The sequence below is a fragment of the Scyliorhinus torazame genome, chromosome 8 (genome assembly GCF_047496885.1).
Source record: "Scyliorhinus torazame isolate Kashiwa2021f chromosome 8, sScyTor2.1, whole genome shotgun sequence".
NCBI lineage: Eukaryota > Metazoa > Chordata > Chondrichthyes > Carcharhiniformes > Scyliorhinidae > Scyliorhinus > Scyliorhinus torazame.
The window spans coordinates 261,525,381-261,540,968 of NC_092714.1; the positions used below are offsets into that span (position 1 = coordinate 261,525,381).

Genomic DNA, 15,588 nt, shown 5'->3' on the forward strand with positions numbered 1-15,588 from the left:
GTTGTACTTTCTTGGTGGTAGCGTCGAATTGGGTGGACCAGGACAGATTGTTGCTGATGTGCGCACCAAAATATCTTTGGCTACCAAGGCCCTAGGCTTTAGAATTCCCTCCTTCAGCTTCTCCACCTCTCTGCCCCTCCTTTTTTCCTTAAAACCTATCTCTCACCATAATTTTGGTGAGCTATCCTAATAAGTAGTTAGCTGCCTCACAGCTCCAGGGTCCCAGGTTCAATTCCAGCCTCCGGTGACTGTCGGTGTGGAGTTTGCACTTTCTCCCCGTGTCTGCGTGGGTTTCCTCCGGTTTCCTCCCACAGTCCAAAGATGTGCACATTAGGTGGATTGGCCACAATCAATGCGTGAGGTTACGGGGATGGGGTGGGCCCACGTAGGGTGCTCTTTCGGGGAGGATCAGTGCAAACTCGATGTTCTTGAGTCTGACCTCCGTACTGGAGGGAATCCAATAATAATCGCTTATTGAGGGGCTGTTTAGCACAGGGCTAAATCGCTGGCTTTGAAAGCAGACCAAGGCAGGCCAGCAGCACGGTTCAATTCGCGTAACAGCCTCCCCGAACAGGCACCGGAATGTGGCGACTAGGGGCGTTTCACAGTAACTTCATTGAAGCCTACTTGTGACAATAAGCGATTTTCATTTCATTCATTTCATATTGTCACAAGTAGGCTTCAATGAAGTTACTGCTGGCCTCGTTCTGCATTACAAGCCAGCTGTTTAGCCCACTGTACTAAACCAGCCCCTACAGGTTGTTGTTAATTCAGTGGCTATTGGTGATGATGCATTTTCTAAAATATTTGGTACGGTTTGATAATATTTTACGAAGACTTGAGCCCAAGGTAATGTGAGGAATTTAAGGTGAATGTGATCATCAGGACAGAGAGAATTAGAGAGCAGGAAGCAGGGAGGAATTTTTCCAGATTGAAAAAGTGCACAAATGATCTGGATTGGTGAATTGAACGGCGTGTTGACCTTTGAACTCGGTGTGGGAGATGGCAAGTTGTGATAAGAGCGGTGGCGGGCGGACTGCAGGAGAGATGATAAAGCAACAGGAAACCTGCGGCCCAGTGGAGGAAAAATAACACCGTCCTAAAATGTGACTGTAGCTTAAAGGAATAGGGAAAGGAGATTCACCTTAACTCGTAAGATTTTAAATGCAACCAAGAAGCAGTGACAAAGGCCAATAAAAGACCAAACAAAAAGCTGAGGCCATAAAACAACAGGCCGTTATTTTTTTTTCTGTGGAAATGGTTATGGGATGGCACATATTTCAAATGATAAAATGGAAAAAAATAACCACGCAAGATGTGAAATCCTGCGCTGTTGTTGAAGGAAAGAGGGTGTTTCAGAAGGAAATGACTCAGTTGCTTGGTGAAAGTGCGGCACGGTGGTTAGCACTGCTGCCTCACTGCTGCCGCCAGGGGGTCGGGTTCCATTCTGGCCTTATGTGGTTTTTGCACATTCTCACAGTGTCTGCGTGGGTTTCCTCCGGGTGCTCCGGTTTCCTCCCACAGTCCAAAGATGTGCAGGTTAGGCGGATTGGCCATGATTAAATTGTCCTTTAGTGTCCAAAAGGTTAGTTGGGGTTTCCGGGATGGAGTGGGGGGCGTGGCCTTGGTAGGATGCTGTTTTGGAGGGTCGGTGCAGACTTGATGGGCCGAATGGCCTCCTTTGCACTGTCGGGATTCTATTACTCTAAATGGAGAGGATTTAAATTTATTTTTGAGTACCCAGTATTTTTCCAATTAAGAGGCAATGTAGCATGGCCAATCCACCTACCCTGTACATCTTTGGGTTGTGGGGGTGAGACCCACGCGGACATGGACGATATTGAGATGCAGTATGTTTAACACTTTTATCTTTTGTTTTGCCAGGTCATGGGCCGTTTTCACACCTGTTTGATGGAAAATTTATCCCCCTTGCTCGGCAAGATGTGAAATGGAAGGTAATGCTATTTGTAGAGTCTTTGAAGTGCCAAGTGTCACAAGAAGCTGTGTAGTGAGCTGGATGTCATTAATGTATCATTTACATTAAATGCGATTAGATTAAGACTCACAGTGGAATTTAATATTGTGGTAATAATCTTTCTTAGTGTCACAGTTAGGCTTACAGTAACACTGCAATGAAGTTACTGTGAAATGTTCTCCTGTCACTTCTGGTCTGGTACTTGCTTCCCAACCCTTTGACATTGCCGCAGTGAAAGCTTTCCATGTTCCTGTTGTAAGTATCCTATGTTAAACAGTCATGACCCTTATTCTGAAGCTATGACCCCTAGTTCTGGACACCCCACCATCGGGTACATTCATTCTGAATCTACCCTGTCTAATCCCTTTCTGATTTTATAGGTTTCTATGAGATCCCCTCTCACTCTTCTAAACTCCAGTGAATGTAATCCTAACCGACTTAGTCTTTCCTCATGTGGATAGCAGGGGAGTGGGAAGATCCCTCATCGTGTCCTCTGGAACACGATTCGTCATTTGCCCTGTCCATTCTTATCTTCTTACTGTGCTCGCCCCAGTCCAACGCCGGCATCTCCACATCATTCTTATCTGGGCAGCCAATGGGTCAGTGGACATCGCCAGAGGAATCTACTACAGGTTGAGCATCCCTTATCTGAAATTCCGAAATCCGCACTTTTTTACGAATGTCGAGTGAAGTCACGAATCCTGGGGTGATGCGCAGTTCACAATGCGCTGCACATGCGCAGTTCACAATGCGCATGGCGGTGGTGCAGTTCGCAGTGCACACCGCAGGTGCACAGTGTACTCCAAAATCTGAAAAATTCTGACATCCGATACACACCTGGCCCCAAGCATTTTGGATAAGGGATGCTCGACCCGTACTGAAGTGTTGCTGGTAACATATTAAGCGAGTTGCCTGTTTCAGGCACTTCCGCAAGTTCTTTGTGATTCAGATTTATAGAGCGCTGTTAAATTTGGGAAAGGTTTGGCTTAAAACCTTGAGGATATTTTCCACCCCTGTTTTCGGCAGGCACCATTCCGGTGGCAGAATTGAGGGCGAATCCCAAAGCTGCTTTCATGCCGGTGGGATTTCCTTGCTCAAGTGCCCGCGGCAACTGCGTAATGGGGTTCCTGCCAGGAAAGATCAGGAACACCATGACAATGGAGTTACGTCATGTCAGTGGGGTACAGAGCAGGTCCTGCCAAACCAGCTGGGTACAGCCTCCAGAGGGGAGGGGGACATGCCCAGGCAGTCTGACAGCACCCGTGGAGAGAGCAGAGCTAACGTTTCGAGCCTGGATGACTCTGTGTCAAAGCTAAAGGGAATTGGAAATAGGATGAGGTTTATGCTGTTGGGCGGGCTGGGCGTGCTTGTGTGTGGAGCAGTGGAACTGGATAGAGGGCTATCGATGGGTGAAGGTTGAATAAGATGTCAATGTTAATGGTGGTGATAACGACTAAGAAGGGTGCTGATTAAGAGATCAGAATGTGTCACTGGCAGAGCTGGGGTAAGCGGAGTGTCAAAGGACAACTTGAAATAGGAAACCGACGGCCTGGGCGGGGTGGGGGGAGGGTAGACGATGGTGAGGGGAAAGAAAACCAATTGATGGAAGAAGTCAAAAATAAATTGATAAATAAAAATGGGGTGAAGGTGGAGGAAAGACTTCACAGTCTGAAGTTGTTGCACTCCAATGTTAAGTCCAGAAGGTTGTAACGTGCCGAATCGGAAGATGAGGTGCTGTTCCTCCAGTTTGCGCTGGGCTTCACTGGAACACTGCAGCAGACCAAGGACGGACATGTGGACGTGAGGGCAGGACGGTGAGTTAAAATGGCAGCGACAGGAAGGTCCGGGTCCTGCTTGCAGGCAGACCGTAGGTGTTCTGAAAAGTGGTCACCCAGACTGCGTTTAGTCTCTCCCATGTACAGTAGACCGCATTGAGAGCAGCAAATGCAATAGACCAGATTGAAGGAAATCCACGAGAAGCGCTGCCTCATCTGAAAAGAGTGTTTAAGCCCTTGGATGGTGAGCAGGGAGGAGGTAAAGGGGCAGGTGTTGCAGCTTCTGCGATTGCATGAGAAGAGGATGAGGTGTTGGGGGCGATGGGGGAATGGACCAGGGTGTCCCAGTGGGAACAGTCCCTGTGGCATGCTGACGGGGGGGGGGGGGGTGAGGGGAAGATGTGTTTGGTGGTGGCACCATGCTGGAGTTGGCGGAGGATGATCCTTTGAAAGTGGAGGCTGGTGGGGTGAAAGGTCCTGGTTTTGGGAGGGGGGGGGGGGGGTGAAAGCAGAGCTGTGGGAGATGGGTTGGACACGGTTGAGAGCCCTGTCGACCACAGTGGGTGGGAAACCATTACTAAAGGAAGAATAAAGACATGTCAGCAGCACCGTTTTGGAAAGTGGCATCATCGGAATAGATGCGACAGAGGCGAAGGAACGGAGTCCTTACAGGATGTGGGATGTGAAGAGCTGCAGTTGAGGTAGCTGTGGGAGTCGGTGGGTTTGAAATGGGTTTTAGTGGACTGTCTATCCCCAGAAATGGAGATAGAGCGGTCAAGGAAGGGAATGGATGGACAATGGAAGGTGATAGAGGGTCGGTAACCAAAAGGTTTGGTGGGGTTACGGGGGTAGTGTGGAGGCATGGGCGTAAGTAGGATAATCTTTCCAAGGGCCAGTGCAGACTCGATGGGCCGAATGGCCTCCTTCTGCACTGTAAATTCTATGAACATATCCAAGAATAGGTAAGCGGATGGAGGAAGGGGTCCAGGTGGAGGGGGTAAAAGGATCCGTTGAACAGGGGGAGGGCCCTTGCTTGAAGAAGTGAGCACGGAGACTTAAGACAGCGGAAAAAGCGTTCAGCATGGTGTCGAGCGGAAATTCATTTGAGGTGGGGACGTAGGGGAGCCCTTTGAGTGCCGCACATTCAGCCTCAGAAAGGGGAATATCGGAGGATATGGTAAATACACGGCAAGAGCTGTGGTTAGAAAGGATGTGGTCCGAGGGACAGGAAAGGGTGGGGGATCCTGGATGGCTATTGGTATCGATGAGTTGTTGCAGCTTGCATTCCTTAACACCTGAAAGGATGAGAAAAAGTTTCTGGTTAAGGCGTCCGGTGAGGTGAATGACACTGGGGACAAGGACAGCTTTGAGGTAGGGCAAGAGATGTCTTAATGTCCCACTGTCAGCACCCTATGTAGTCATTATCGCCACCATTTACATTCCCTTTTTGTCCATAACATCTTTGTCAATCTCCACCTATCGCTGGCTCTCTATGCAACTCCACTGCTCCATGACCCCCCCCCCCCCCCCCCAACAGTATACATCTCATCCTATTTCCAGCTCTCTCCAGCTTTGACAAAGGGCCATCCAGACTCTCAACGTTAGCTCCCTTCTCTCTGCCCGACTTGCTGAGATTGTCCAGCGTTTTCTGTCTTTGTGTCGGGGGCTGAGGTTGCTGTCGGGAAGGGCTCTGACATTGTGGCACCCGCCTTCAGGATTCTTGTAATGTGTCAAAAAATATGGCGGGAAAAGCTGTCAGTGCAACCTGCGTGCCACACGCCACTTTCCCCGCCTGACTTGACACGTTTTACAAAAAGAGAAAATTCTGCTCTTTACCTCTTCGTCTGTCTGAATGTTTACTTCTGTGTATGTATGGAAATGTTTAGCTGTTTAGCTCTCTTTTGTACTCTTTGTTCTATCCTAAAATTGATGAATCCTCAGCCATATTGAAGGGGAGGCAGTGGCGCAGTGTCATTATCACCGGACTGGTGATCCAGACACCCAGGGTAATACTCAAAGGTGGTGGAAATTGAATCCAATAAATATCTGGAATTAAAAGTCCAATGATGACCAATTGTCGATTGTTGTAAAAAAATAAAAATTAAAACAGCTGATTCACGAATGTCCTTTAGAGAAAGAAATCTGCCTTCCTTATCTGGTCTGGCCTTCCTTCATGTGACCCCAGATCCACAGCAATGTGGTTGATTCTTAAATGCCCACTGAAATGGCCCAGCAAGCCACTCCGTTGTATTCAAGCCGCTACAAAGTCAATGAAAAGGGAAGAAACCAGATGGACCGCCCAGGATCGAACTAGGCACTGGAAACGGCAAACCCAGCCCTCTCGAGTCTGCAAAGTCCTCCTTATTAGCATCTGGGATTTGTGTTGGAATTGGGAGAGCCGTCTCACAGACTAATCAAGCTACAGCCTCAGCTCGTCATACACGGAATCATACATTACAGATAATGTGCCAGATACCTCTATCACTATCCCGGTATGACCCAGCTGAGGTAGCAGCACGGTGGTATGCAGTTGGGAGAGAGTTGCCCTGGCAGTCGTCAACATTGCCTCTGGATGCCACAAAGTCTCATGGCATAAGGTCAAACACAAGCAAGGAAGCCTCCTGCTGATTACCACGTACCGTCCACCCCCAATACTCCTCCAAGTTGCACACCACTTGGAGAAAGCACTAAGGGTGGCAGGGGCAGCACGGTAGCATTGTGGACAGCACAATTGCTTCACAGCTCCAGGGTCCCAGGTTCGATTCCGGCTTGGGTCACTCTGTGCAGAGTCTGCACATCCTCCCCGTGTGTGCGTGGGTTTCCTCCGGGTGCTCCGGTTTCCTCCCACAGTCCAAAGATGTGCAGGTTAGGTGGATTCGCCGTGATAAATTGCCCTTCGTGTCCAAAATTGCCCTTAGTGTTGGGTAGGGTTACTGGGTTATGGGGATAGGGTGGAGGTGTTGACCTTGGGTAGGGATGCTCTTTCCAAGCGCCGGTGCAGACTTGATGGGCCGAATGGACTCCTTCTGCACCGTAAATTCTATGAAAATGTACTCTGGGTGGGGGAGTTTAATGTCCATCACTAAGGTCACCACCACTGACCGAGCTGGCTGGGTCCTAACTGCTGGACTGGGACTGCAGCCGGTGGTGAGGGAAAAACATACTAGGCCTCATCCTCACCAACCTGCCTGCTGCAGGTGCATCTGTCCATGACAGTATCGGTAAGAGCCACCACTGCACAGTCCTTGTGGAGACAAAGTCCCGCCTTCACATTGAGGATACCGTCCATCGTGTTGTGTGGCACTGCCACCTTGCTAAATGGGGTAGATTCAGAACAAATCTAGCAACTCAAGGATAGGCATCCATGAGGCGCTGTGGGCCATCAGCAGAATTGTATTCAGCCATAATCTGTAACCTCATGGCCCAGCATCTCCCCCGCTCTACAATTACCACCAAGCCAGGGTTCAACCCTCGTTCAATGAAGAGTGCAGAAGAGCACACCAGGAGCAACACCAGACATAATGGTGAAGTTACAACGCAGGGCTACCTGTGTGCCAAACAACATCAGATAAGCGATCGCACAACTAACAGATCAGATCTAAGCTCTGCAGTCCTGCCACATCCAGTCATGAATGGTGGTGGATAATTAAGCAACTCACTGGACGAAGAGGAGGCTTCACAAATATCCCCATCCTCAATGATGGAGGAGCCCAGCACAGCTGTGTAAAAGGCATGGCTGAAGCTTTCACAACAACCTTCAGCCAGACGTGGCAAGTGGATGATTCACCTCGGTCTCTTCCAGCTGTCAATTCGATACACCCCACGTGATGTCTGGAAAGTACTGGATACTGCAAAGGCTATGGGCCCTGACGATAATTCGGCAATAGTACTGAAGACTTGTGCTCCAGAACTGGTCGCATCCCTAGCCAAGCTGTTCCAGTACAGCTACAACACTGGCATCTACCCGGCAATGTGGAAAATTGCCCAGATGTGTCCTGTACACATGGAGCAGAACAAATTCAACCCAGCCAATTATTGCCCTATCATCATCATCATCATAGACGGTCTACTCTCCATCATCAGCAAAGTGATGGAAGGAGTCATCAACAGTGCAATCAGGCGGCACTTACTCAGCAATAACCTGATCGTGGACGCTCAGTTTGGATTCCGCCAGGGTCACTCGGATCCTGACATTAAAGCCTTGGTTCAAAAATGGACAAAAGAGCTGAATACCAGAGGTGAGGTGAGAGTGACTGCCCTTGACATCAAGGCAGCATTTGATGAAGTATGGCATCAAGGAGCCCTAGCAAAACTGGACTCAATGGGAATCGGGGGGGGGGGGGGGGGGCGAATTGGGGTTAGAGGTCAACCATCTCGGCTTCAGGGCATCACTGCAGCAGTACCTCAGGGGAGTGTCCTACTCGACCATCTTCAGCTGCCTTATCAATGACTTCCTTCCAACATAAGGTCAGAAGTGGAGATGTTCGCTGATGACTGCACAGCACAATGTTCAGCACCATTTGCGGCAACTCAGATAATGAAGCAGTCCAGGTCCAAATGCAGCAAGAGCTGGACAATATCCAGGCTTGGGCTGATAAGTGGCAAGTTACATTTGTGCCACACGCGTGCCTGGCAATGACCATCTCCTACAAGAGAGGATCTAACCATCGCCCCTTGACGTTCAATGGCATTACCATGGCTGAATCCCCCACAATCAACATCCTGGTGGTTACCATTGACCAGAAACTGAACTGGACTAGCCTTATTAATACTGTGGCTACTAGAGCAGGTTCGAGGTCAGGAATCCTGCGGTGAGTAACTCTCCTCTTGACCCCCAAAAGCCTGTCCACCATCTACAAGGCACAAATCAGGAGTGTGATGGAATGCTCCCCACTTGCCTGGATGAGTGCATCTCCAACACGCGAGAAGTTCCAACACTTTCCAGGACACTTGATTGGCACTGCTTCCACATACATCGCTCCCCATACCAGTGACGAACAGTAGCAGGCGTGTGTACCATCTACAAGCTGCACTGCAGTAACTCACCAAGGCTTCTGCCAAACCCAAGACTGCTACCACCTTGAAGAACAAGGGCGGCAGATATATGGGAACCCCACCACTTGGAAGTTCCCCTCCCAAGTCACTGAACCATCCTGACTTAGAAATATTGCCGTTCCTTCACTGTCGCTGGGTTAAAATCCTGGACCTCCCTAAAAGTACAATAGGTGCACCTACACCACATGGACTGCAGCGGTTCAAGAAGGCAGCTCACCACCACCTTCTCAAGGACAATTAGGGATGGGCAACAAATGCTGGGACTAGCCAGCGAAGCCCACAGGCCTTAAAGATGAATTTAAAAATATGTATATACAGACAGACAGCACAATTAGATTGGATTTGTTTATTGTCACATATACCGAGGTACAGTGAACAGTATTGTTCTGCTTGCAGTCCAGTCAGATAATTCCATACATGGGGAAAGAAAACATAGGGCAAGCATAAATACAATGTAAATACATACACATAGACATTGGGTGAAGCATACAGGAGTGTAATACTATTCAGTAGAGAAGATGAGTGAAGAGATCAGATCAGTCCATAAGAGGGTCGTTTAGGAATCTGGTAAGAAGCTGTTTTTGAATCTGTTCGTGCGTGTTCTCACATTTGTATCCCCTGCCCGGTGGAAGAAGTTGGAAGAGTGAGTAAGCCGGGTGGGAGGGGTCTTTGATTATGCTGCCCGCTTTCCCCAGGCAGCGGGAGGTGTAGACAGAGTCAATGGATGGGAGGTGGGTTTACGTGATGGACTGGACCATGCTAGTGTTTATACTCTATATCTGAACCACTGTCTGCCTCTTTTGTCTAATTCAGGGGATATCAGGCAACCCTTCTTTATGCTATTTATTGTTACTACGCCTTGTGGTAGTGAATTCCGCTCACTGGGGAATGAAGTTTCTTCTCAGTTTCCTGATGTATTTATTAGGGAATCATTTGTGTTTGTGGCTCCAGTTGAGAATCCAACGTGTTTGAACCACCCCAGTCTCGGGTAAATGTAAATATGGGTGCCCCAATGTTAAGTGTGTGACACGGTCAGTTTGATTGGTTGTTCATCTGCGTTGAATGCTGACTCGATCTTTCCCCTTGAATCTAGCACGAGGATGCTTCATTGACAATGTTTGAACACTTGATCAAATCCAATGGGTTGGAAGAGATTCTGGCAAACCATGGCCTGGAGTTACCAAATGACCTTGTATTTATCAAGGAGCAGATCAGAGGACCAAAAACTGAGGCTCGGAGAAATGGAGATGGCTGCAATATAAAGTGCTCAAAGGTAAGTTCAACCAAGGGTAAGGGAGGAGGAAAGGCATATGAGAGGTAGCTGTTTTAAAAAAAAATATATTGAGGACGGTAGCATAGTGGTTAGTGCAATTGCTTCACAGCTCCAGGGTCCCAGGTTCGATTCCCGGCTGGGTCACTGTCTGTGCGGAGTCTGCACGTTCTCCCCCTGTCTGCGTGGGTTTCCTCCGGGTGCTCCGGTTTCCTCCCACAGCCCAAAGATGCGCAGGTTAGGTGGATTGGCCATGATAAATTGCCCTTAGTGTTGGTTGAGTGGGGTTACTGGGTTATGGGGATAGGGTGGTGTGGGCTTGGGTAGGGTGCTCTTTCCAAGAGCCGGTGCAGACTCGAAGGGCCGAATGGCCTCCTTCTGCACTGTAACTTCTATGATTCTATGATTCCGATGGTGGCATAGTGATACAACCCCATCACAGCAGCTGGTGGGAACTAAATTCAATTGGCAAATCCCAAAATATAAACCTGCCTCGGTAATGGCGCCATGAATCTTAACACAGGTTTGTTGTAAAAACCCATCTGGTTCATCAATGCCCCTTTAGGGAAGGAAATCTGCCATCCTCGCCTGGTCTGTCCTACACTTGACTCCAGACCCACAGCAATGTGGTTGACTTAAACAGACTATGAGGCATGAATGCTACGAGCTGAGCCACGGCTGACACTTGATGGGAAACTTGAGCTCGGGGAACGTTGGTGATTGATGTATTGCTATGCAAAGTGTCATGTCACATCCTGACCCAGTATAAGGTATGGCAGAGCTCAATCCAGTGGGTGAGGTGTCCCATTTCACCTTCATTTACTGTTCAATGGCACAGAGATCAATGGTAGTGGGGATGAGAAAGACGAGTCCAAGTGATGCTTATCAATATCTGTGCTGTGAACTGAATTTTGTATCTGACTCTGGAATCTTGTTTTTTCAGTGGCCATACGAAGGTCGGCCCAGAGAGAAGGGTTTTCTGTATGAAATTGTCGCCAATAAGAGAAATGGGATTGATGTTGACAAGTGGGATTACTTTGCCAGGTAAACCTGCTCCCTCAATCTCTCTGATCGTGTAGCAATGAACATTCTTTCATCCATGTCTCCTCACAGCAGGAGCTCACAAAGGGGGGCTTTTCCAGCTGACTGGCAGGAATGGCTGTCCAAATGTCCGCGCTCCGCCCACGAGGATGCTCGCCAGTGTTGGGGCCAGAAAATCCCACTCGGAAGTTAATTGAATGCAAGTGTGGCGGTTCTGGCCACTAGTACTGTGTTGACCGAGCAGATTTTATATTGATATTATTTCTTTCAATTCTCTTTCTTCAGCTCCTGAAGGTGTTGACTCTTGCTGGGGTGCGGTTCCAGGCATTCTGGTGTCTCGCTTGAGTAGTAATTGTATCGTTTGAGTAGTACTTGTGTATGTGTATAAATGTTGGCAGGCTACTTGACTACATGGGGAATCGCTGCTCAGCCTGACTTGGAATTGATTGGCTATGTGTATCGGCACGCTTCCTACCAACTGGATAGCCAGGAAGAGAGAATCTTGCCTGCCTGTTGGCTTGGCTGAGACCAGCTAATTGAGTGTGAATTGGTGATCCAGCCTGTGACCATTTGACCCACAGGGCCTGACCACTGAGATTTTATTATTTTGAATCTTTGTTCATCAGCACTCTTTCCCACTGCTGCATTCATGATTTCTTAGCATAACCCCAGAGTTTAAAGAGCTGCATGATTAAGAATTGCATAAAATTGGTTTGTATCATCAATAGGGGTAGAGTTCTGAGCAAACTATTGGGATTGAAGGCGGACATGTCTGCCTACACCCCAGAGTCTAAAAGGAAATGGCAGTGGAGTGGATCCATTGGTTATAATATTCTAAAATTTCCCGACCCTACCACCTTTCCCGACTGCATCCTCCCAAAAGCATCTTTTATCTCCTGCTCCACTGTCACCCCTTCTAATGTATCTCAGTCCCCCTCCCCTAACCTCGGGTACTTCAGCCTATCTAAAAATTCCTGCATCTCCCGGTCTCCCCCAGGTGGCTCTGACCCGTACAACCGCTCATAGAATTCCTCAAAGACCTTGTTAATCTGATCCGGAACCACCACCAACTTCCCTGCCCTGTCCCGCACCTGAACAATTTTCCTTGCCGCAGCCTCCCTACGGAGCTGACCCGCTAACATACCCCTTCTCTCCATGCTCGTAAACTGTACCCCTTGCTCGCTTCAATTGGCGAGATTCAATCTACCTTCTTGGTAGATAGTCGGTCGCCTGTAGTTCCTTCCTCTTTTCCAACTTCGCTGGGTCCCCATCTTCTGCATACCTCCTATCTACCTCCAGCATCTCATCTATTACCCTCTGACGCTCCAACCTTTCCCCTTTGTTCACCCTAGCCTTAAACGAAATCACCTTACCACCACCTTCAGAGCCTCCCAGACAACCGTTTCGACACCTCACCCGTGCAGTTGAAACCTACATATTCCTCAGTTACTTTTTAAATTTTGTCACAGAACCCTCTGTCTCCCAACAGTCCACACCTAATTTCCACCCCGGCCTCTGTACTACCCCCCTTCTCCAGTACCATATTCACCCAATGCGGAGCATGACCTGATATTGCAATTGCTGAGTACTCCGACCTCTTAACCCCAGCCAGCAAAGCCTTCCCCACCACGAAAAGTCGATTATCGAGTATATCTTATGGACCGCCGAGAAAACGAGAAGCGTCCATGATCTGTCCAACCTTGGCTCCTGCACCAAGTTCCAGCCCCACTATCAGTTTATCTGTGTCCAAGTCTGGGATGGCCCCATACACCTTTGCAAATCCCACATCGTCCAATTGGGATCATATACACTCACCAGCACTACTAGCCTCCCCTCCAGTGCCCTGTCACAATCACATATCTACCCCCCCTGATCTGCAACCACCTTCTCCATCTGGAACTGTACCCTTTTGCTGACCATTACCGCTACCCTCGAGCCCTTCCGTCAAATCCCAGAGTGAAACATCTGACTAACCCAGCCCTTTTTAAGTCTCACCTGGTCCTTCACCCTCAAGTGAATCTCCTGCAGCTTTGCTACACTCGGCCTTCAAACCTTTAAGATGCGCAACTGGACCTCCCAATCCCCTTGCGTTCCACGTGACTATCCTAACTGGGGGATTGTCACCCCCCACCCTTCATATTCACCATCATCATAGCACCGGGGCCTGCCCCATGAGCCTGATCCACCTCTATCCATTATTAACATCGAAGCCCCTCCACTCCTAGAACCCCCCCCCCCCCCCCCCCCCGCACATCCTTCAAAAAACTTCTCCCAGAATCGACCCCTATCCCCTTGCTCGCCTTGCAGACCCATCGAAACCTGCTAATTAGGCTCCATTGTCCGTGACCCTCCTCTCACCTCGCCTCTGTTCACTATCCGACTTTAGTTAGGCTAGCCTGGGTACGCCCCCCCCCCTAGGCATACCGTCCTCTCCACCCAGTCCCAGAAGAAAAGGAAAAAACCAATCCAACCAGACAATTCAATAAAATAACATATAACCATGACAACAAAGAATGCCAATCAACCAAACAAAAACTTAAAACGCTATAATGATGTGAAGTCAAGTAAGTTACAATGCAGGTCAATGAAAAGAAAGTTATCGTATTTATACATTTTCCAGCTACCAATCGCGCTCCACTCCTCACTTCTGTCCCAAGCCTTCTGCCTTCTGCCTTCATGAACGCCTCATTCACCGTTTCAAAATAAAAATCTTTGGTGTTGTACGTCACCCTCCGCTTTGCCAGGTATACCATAGCAACTCGCAGCCCGTTGTCGTACAGTGTTGCTTTACTCGTCTCTTCGCCAACTCCACCGCCAAATCCCAGCTCTAGCACCAGCCCACTGCCCCTTCTGCTTCGCCCAGCTTAACACCCTCTCGTTCACGGGATATTAATGGAAACAGATAATTACTGCTCTTGGTGGCTTCATTTACTTTGGTTTCAGCCTGAATGACCGACGAGCTCGATCTAGTTCATACAGGAAGGGTCCTCTCCACCCCCCCCCCTGCAATCAACTCTGCCAGCATATTAGCGAAGACAAGCCCACAATTCTCAGATTGTGCGCCTCGAGCGGTTCTCCAAATCTTGAAGCTTTGCTCGGAGCCCTCTGTTGACCTCCACCACTCTCCGCAGTTCGTCCCCCATCGAGGTGAGCTGGTCGCTGTGCTGCGGCACTGCCTCCTCCCACTTCCTTCATCTTCTCGCCCTGCTCTCTCACCTCGGCCGAAGTCTTTGCCACAGCTACCCTCACCGGGGCGATTGCCTCCTCCACCAATGATTTCTCTGTGACCCCCCCCCCCCCCCCCCCCCCCGGGACAGACTTCAAACTTTTAGAAGAAGACATTTAAGTCGGGAGCCACCCTATGTGCATCTTCCCCTCTACATGTCATGTCCTGGATTCGGGCCTGCCGCCTCTACTGCCTCGTGTTCGACTCCGCTCCCTCGCCACCCTTTGTTTCTTTCAGCAGACCTAGGATATGTTCCACGTGAACCAGGTAACTTACAAACTTTCAGGAATGATCATCTTCGGAATACATCCTCTATCTATTATAATCTATTGTAATCCTATCTAGAGTTCCTTGCCTCCTTTTAGTATAACTTTCACATAATTTGTTTCCTTTGTGTTACGTACGTCTGATCAGATGAGGTACTGGATCAAAGTCGCAATGTTTTTAAGTTCTAATGCGGTGCGCAATTCCAGGAGTGATAACATAAGAAATAGGACTTGGTTAATTTGTAAACAAATTTTATTTATTAAAAAAAAAGGAAAACACCATTTAAGTTTCAACCCGAACAATAACCGATCACATGTAGTTTCTTAACCTTAACACACAAGTTCCCATTAACTAGCCTTTCAAAGGAACATGTAGTTCTCATTCCACTTACACAGACAGACAGGCAACAGTGACACTTGCAGTAATGAAGTAATTTTTCTTCTCTTGGTGAAGTTCCTTCAGAACCCTTTTCGAAAGTTTCTCTGAACAGTTTTCTTTCCGCGTGGCTTTTCAAATCCTTGTCTCTCTACCTGTTCAAACAGGATTCCTCCTCTCTCGCTCTCGCTCTCTCTCTCTCTCCCTTTCTCTCTCTGCGCTCAGCCCAACGCGTCAAACAAAGGCTCTCCTGGGGGAGGGTGTCCAGACTTGAACCCATTATCGTTATCTTGGCTGTCTGGTTTTCCACTCCCGTTTATACAAATGAACAGAGCCATACTAATGATATGCAACTAACCTTCCATTTATGGACTAAAGAGGCCATCTGATTTTGTGGCATGGTAGCACAGTGGGTAGCATTGTTGCTTCACAGCGCCAGGGTCCCAGGTTCGATTCCCGGCTTGGGTCACTGTCTGTGCGGAGTCTGCACGTTCTTCCTGTGTCTGCGTGGGATTTCTCCGGGTGCTACGGGTTCCCTCCGACAAGTCCCGAAAGACGTGCTTGTTAGGTAATTCGGACATTCTGAATTCTCCCTCCGTCTACC

The 15,588-nt window shown here is 48.7% G+C and overlaps 1 protein-coding gene across 1 annotated transcript in view; it reads left to right on the forward strand.

Moving 5' to 3' along the window:
• The window catches only part of LOC140428583 (deoxynucleoside triphosphate triphosphohydrolase SAMHD1-like), an 83,430-nt gene that overhangs the window by 44,714 nt on the left and 23,128 nt on the right, over positions 1-15,588 (forward strand). The window contains exons 7-8 of the mRNA XM_072515221.1: positions 9,899-10,078; positions 11,019-11,119. Of these exons, the coding sequence (XP_072371322.1) occupies positions 9,899-10,078; positions 11,019-11,119 (281 nt within the window). The remainder of the gene's footprint in view (positions 1-9,898; positions 10,079-11,018; positions 11,120-15,588) is intronic.